Source organism: Acyrthosiphon pisum, unplaced genomic scaffold (assembly GCF_005508785.2).
Source record: "Acyrthosiphon pisum isolate AL4f unplaced genomic scaffold, pea_aphid_22Mar2018_4r6ur Scaffold_21674;HRSCAF=24568, whole genome shotgun sequence".
In the NCBI taxonomy this organism is placed as follows: domain Eukaryota; kingdom Metazoa; phylum Arthropoda; class Insecta; order Hemiptera; family Aphididae; genus Acyrthosiphon; species Acyrthosiphon pisum.
This window is the reverse complement of record NW_021771166.1, coordinates 89,693-94,325: the sequence shown is the minus strand read 5'-3', so window position 1 is coordinate 94,325 and position 4,633 is coordinate 89,693. Positions and strand designations below refer to the sequence as shown.

At 27.6% G+C, this 4,633-nt stretch overlaps 1 protein-coding gene across 1 annotated transcript; it reads right to left on the bottom strand.

Annotated features, from left to right (window-relative positions):
- Positions 1-1,702: 1,702 nt before the first annotated feature.
- Positions 1,703-4,633, bottom strand: LOC115034951 (the record flags this gene model as incomplete). The annotated part of the gene is given in 2 exon segments (XM_029492537.1): positions 1,703-1,729; positions 4,112-4,633. Coding segments are annotated over 2 exon segments (118 nt in total), but the record flags the coding sequence as incomplete, so codon positions are not given.

The window sequence follows — 4,633 nt, the reverse complement described above, 5'->3', positions numbered from 1 at the left end:
TTAGAATAACAACTATATGGTATATTTTATTTTATTAAATGAAGCTACAATAGAACTTCATTATAACTATGGCTGGGATTTCGGTGCACTTTTCGTTGTTTTCCAAAGATTAGGTACTGTGCAATGCTCGTCTTGTCACAAAATTGTTTTATGTACATTTGAATGACAATAAGAAAGTTTATTTTGAATTTTTTTGAATTTTTTTGCTTTTTTGGCATTTTTTAGTTTTTAGGTCATTTTCTTAATTTTTTAGGGCATTTTAGAGTTTTTGGAGCATTTTTTGAGTTTTTGAAAACCAAGTGTATGAATTTTAAATTTTCTTTTAAGATTTATACACCATCATGGCTTTTAAATAAATTAACTAGGGCTGAGATTTTAATGCTAGATTATAAGTAGGTACTCGTAATTCGTATTATATTATCGGCTTATCGCCATTATCGGACAAGGTTTGAGTAACCTCTACACGCATTTCCTGTTAAATAATCTTAAATCGGTAAAACCGACGTCCGATGATATCGTTCGACGTTCAGTACGAGTTTTGTCATCGTTAACACCGTTTTATTACTCTAGTTAATTTTTTTTGATAATTTAATATAAAAATGCCAAAAGTAAAATGTTCGACAGCGAGTCGACTGCGTGCGTTTGTACAAGAATTTGGACATAATATTTTTTATACCAACGGATTGGTGTTATTCTGTTTACACTTGTAATAGATTTTTACAATGCATTTTTTAAAACTTTTTATTGTAATTTATACTAAAATTATTAAAAACCAAAAAATTTTTAGATCATTAAAGCACTTTTTTTTAGGACATTTTTCGGGTTTTTTTAGGGCATTAAAATCCCAGCCCTAAAAATAACTCACTGAATCGATTGAATTCGAAATTGCATTACAATTCATTATTTTTATAAAATGTTTTATTTGGTTTACGCACTGATGTAATATCCATTTAGTGAGTTCTGCATTTTGCAGTTTAAAATTTATTTTAATATCACTATGTTTTAGAATTCAATATAAATAAAATAAATTATACACATCATTAAATTATAAATGCGCCGTAAACAATAGAATCCACATAATATAATGTTTACTCCGTTTTAGATATACGCATATGTAATATGCCTAAATGTATGTCCAGCAGTTACAAATTTGTACTGTTATCTTAAATATTATAGTGAATTATAAGTTAAGAACATTTTATGTCTTGTCTCGTTGGGTTTTTACGATGGTTTTATTTTAGGTGATTTATATTAGCATTATTACTTTAAAATATACTCATCACTCACTTGAATATTTGAATAAAGTAAAAAACCAACGAGTGAACACAGTAAATATTTTTACATTTAGGTTTGATAATAGGTAAAATCACTCTTATATTTAAGCCGACCACACGCACTAATTTGAACTGTAAGTTTTGATTTATTATTATGGGTTAGGAAGACAGAGAAAACCGTACATAAGCCGGTAGGACTTCTTCTCAAGTAACCTCTAATCAATTAACATATAGAAACTATGTATTGAACTTTATACTTGAACGTTGTGTAATAATAATTTATTTTTCATATTATTTAAAATCAAAATTACAGACTAACAAACTTTTTTTAATGAATACTGTAGAAATATGATTGTGTTGAGCGAAACTTAATGTATTTATAAGAGATATATGTTGTGTATACTGTAAAATTAAATAAAATTACTTACCATAGCATTCGACAAAACGTTGAACTTCTAAATAATTAAATAGTATTTAAAAAAGGTATTAGGTATTTTACCAACAAAACGAGAGCAAGATAGTTGACAACATCTAAGAGAACGTCACAACCACTGACAAACTTACATGTGTAATAAAATATCAATTTATAGGCATTTGTTTAAGAATAATATCCTTACAATTAAGTTTGATTTTCAGATAATTAGAATTAAAACAACAAAATTTGTTCTGTAGAACATAAATTTTCTATTAAAAGATATCTACGTTTGTGATCTCATGTGGTTATGGCAAAGGTGCTCCTAATAATTCATATGACTTGGCTAATTGTTCTGATCGAGAAATTGGACGGTTTTTAAAAGAAAGGGCTTAAGTCAATTTTAAACATTTTCAGTTTATACATTAATTCCGTGTGAAATTTCAAGCCGCGTTGAATGGTACCACTGTAGATGGCATGTGGGATTTGGTTTACGAGTTAAAATAGAAGGAGTATGGTAATAAGTCGTTATACAGATTTTTTTTTTTATGAGAAAAGGACTAAGTCACTAATTATAACTTATATTAATGACAAAGAGCATACGTCTTATAAAATTACATGCACTAGGTCTTAAGTCATTATAATTTGGAGAAAATAAATAAAAACTAAAATACATTTAATAGTAAAATAACAAAACACTTATTAAATATGATTATGAATACAAAATTTAAAAACATTAAACATTTACAAGTTATAGCAAAATCAACTATATTTTTTTCAAATGGTACCTATTCTATATTTTTTAATGGATCCCGGTAAAGCTTTTTTTTAATGAAAATTTTGATAGTCAAATCATTAATTTAACTTTTTTATTTTTATACACCTAAGTAGTTTAATCGGTAATCTAATTTGCTCCCCCCCCAAAAAAAAAAAAAAACATAAACAAAATTGTTGGCGAACGTAGGTATTTCATTATTTTTATTTTAACATACATTCATCAAAATCAGTATTCTTATTTTAATTTATCATTATAGGTAATCGTAATTAATTACTTCACAGTATCTTTTCTTACAATATCATAAATTTCGATTCTTTATTAGGTGGCTGAAGTAATAATGGTAAATTGGTAAATGGTATTCGATTGTTGACATTATTGCCTTAGGTGTGTACGGAGGTTAAATAATTTGTGTAATGAAAAAAGTGCAATGATTTGTGGTGCTCTTCTCGTAGTGGGATAAACTTGAAACTTGAACCATATAGGTTCTCTATATTGAATGATATCGCATGCGAAGTATGAATTTAGGAGTTTAAATTCATAGTCCTTCATATTTTTAGTTTTGGACATTTACATTTTATTTTGAATTTTTCCTATCTTAAATTCCTATGATACTTCTTATACAATAGCATTCATTTGGAATCTTTATTAGGTGGTTAAGTTAATACCTTATGGTATTTCATTATTGTTATAATACTATTGGAAATCTGTGATTAACTCAGATAAAAAGTACGCCCAAGTTAGTTACAGACCTATATTGAGATTGACTAATAAACTAAATATCTTGCAAATATTTTTTTTTTTTAAATTATGATTATTGAATATAAATTGTCGAAGAATTTCATATGGTGAATTCATACTTTGCATGCGATTCCTACCAATATAGGGAACTTATGGTTCAAATTTAAAGCTATAAAAGTTAGTTATAAGAAATAATTATTTAGCTCTTGTAAATTAAACCTATACCAATTATTTAAATTAAAAATATTAATGCATATTTTACTAAACTTTAGAGGAATATAGTTAATACACTAGCAAAACCAAAATTGATGATTTGACTATAAAGATTTTCAGAAAAAAAAGCTTTACCAGAATCCATTAAGAAATATAGTAGTTACCGTTTGAAAAAATAATTTTGATTTTGCTATTTATTGAAATTGTTATAAAAAAATTGCCCGTTAAAAATAAAGAAACTCGTCTGTTTTCGTTTTAACGAAATTCTATGTCATCAATCTATAATCGTTAAAATACACCGCGTAAATTACATAAAATACACCCTGTATAATAGGCAATTTCATATATAAGTAACATAATAAATTATATATTTAAGCACATCGAATAGAATATATCTAGTACCTAGGTTATATAATACCTAATGATCATAAGCCATAACTATAGCTTCTAGCTGCCTTTTTAAATCGTAATTTAGGCGTAGAAAATGAGCATAATATTGGGCATAATTATAGATTCTGTTAGTAATATAACGTAATAAGAAATCTCGTTACATTTCATAATATGTTTTGATTACTATTTTATTAAAATAACACTATTTATATGAATTCAAATTGTAATTATCTGTTTTCACATTCTCCATAAATACAAATAAGCGATTTGCCTTAATACGTAATGAAAAAAATAAAATATACTCACCACCTAAATAATCTAATGGTGTTTTATCACCTAAATTTCCAATAATATAAGGCATAAAACATAAAACTAACACAATAATATGTTTCAACATTTTTGTAGCTACCAACAATAATTTAATAACAACGTTAGCGGTGAATAACACTAAGTACGAATGATATTAAAAGTTATCCAACAACGATTATTCCGGCGAGGAAAATAACTTTCAGCAGACTGTATTTATGTATTTTGTATATTTTTTACCTAAGGAAAATATTACAATTTTTGTTAGGTTTTAAATCGTAATAATGTGTATGAAATCTATCCGTGCAAGTCTGCCCTGGGTGGGTCTTGCTGCGGAAAGCTCCGTTGAACACACTGACTAGATTTGTTGCTCCGCACTCGTATTTATAGCCTGGTCTAGCCCGCCGCGTCGTCGCAGGAGCCGCCTATTAAATGTCTGTGGGTTCCCGCGGTATTGGCTGCTGCTGCTCTCAAAGCTACGCCCACAGCGTTCTGTCTTTGGTAATCGTCGTAGGTTCGTAT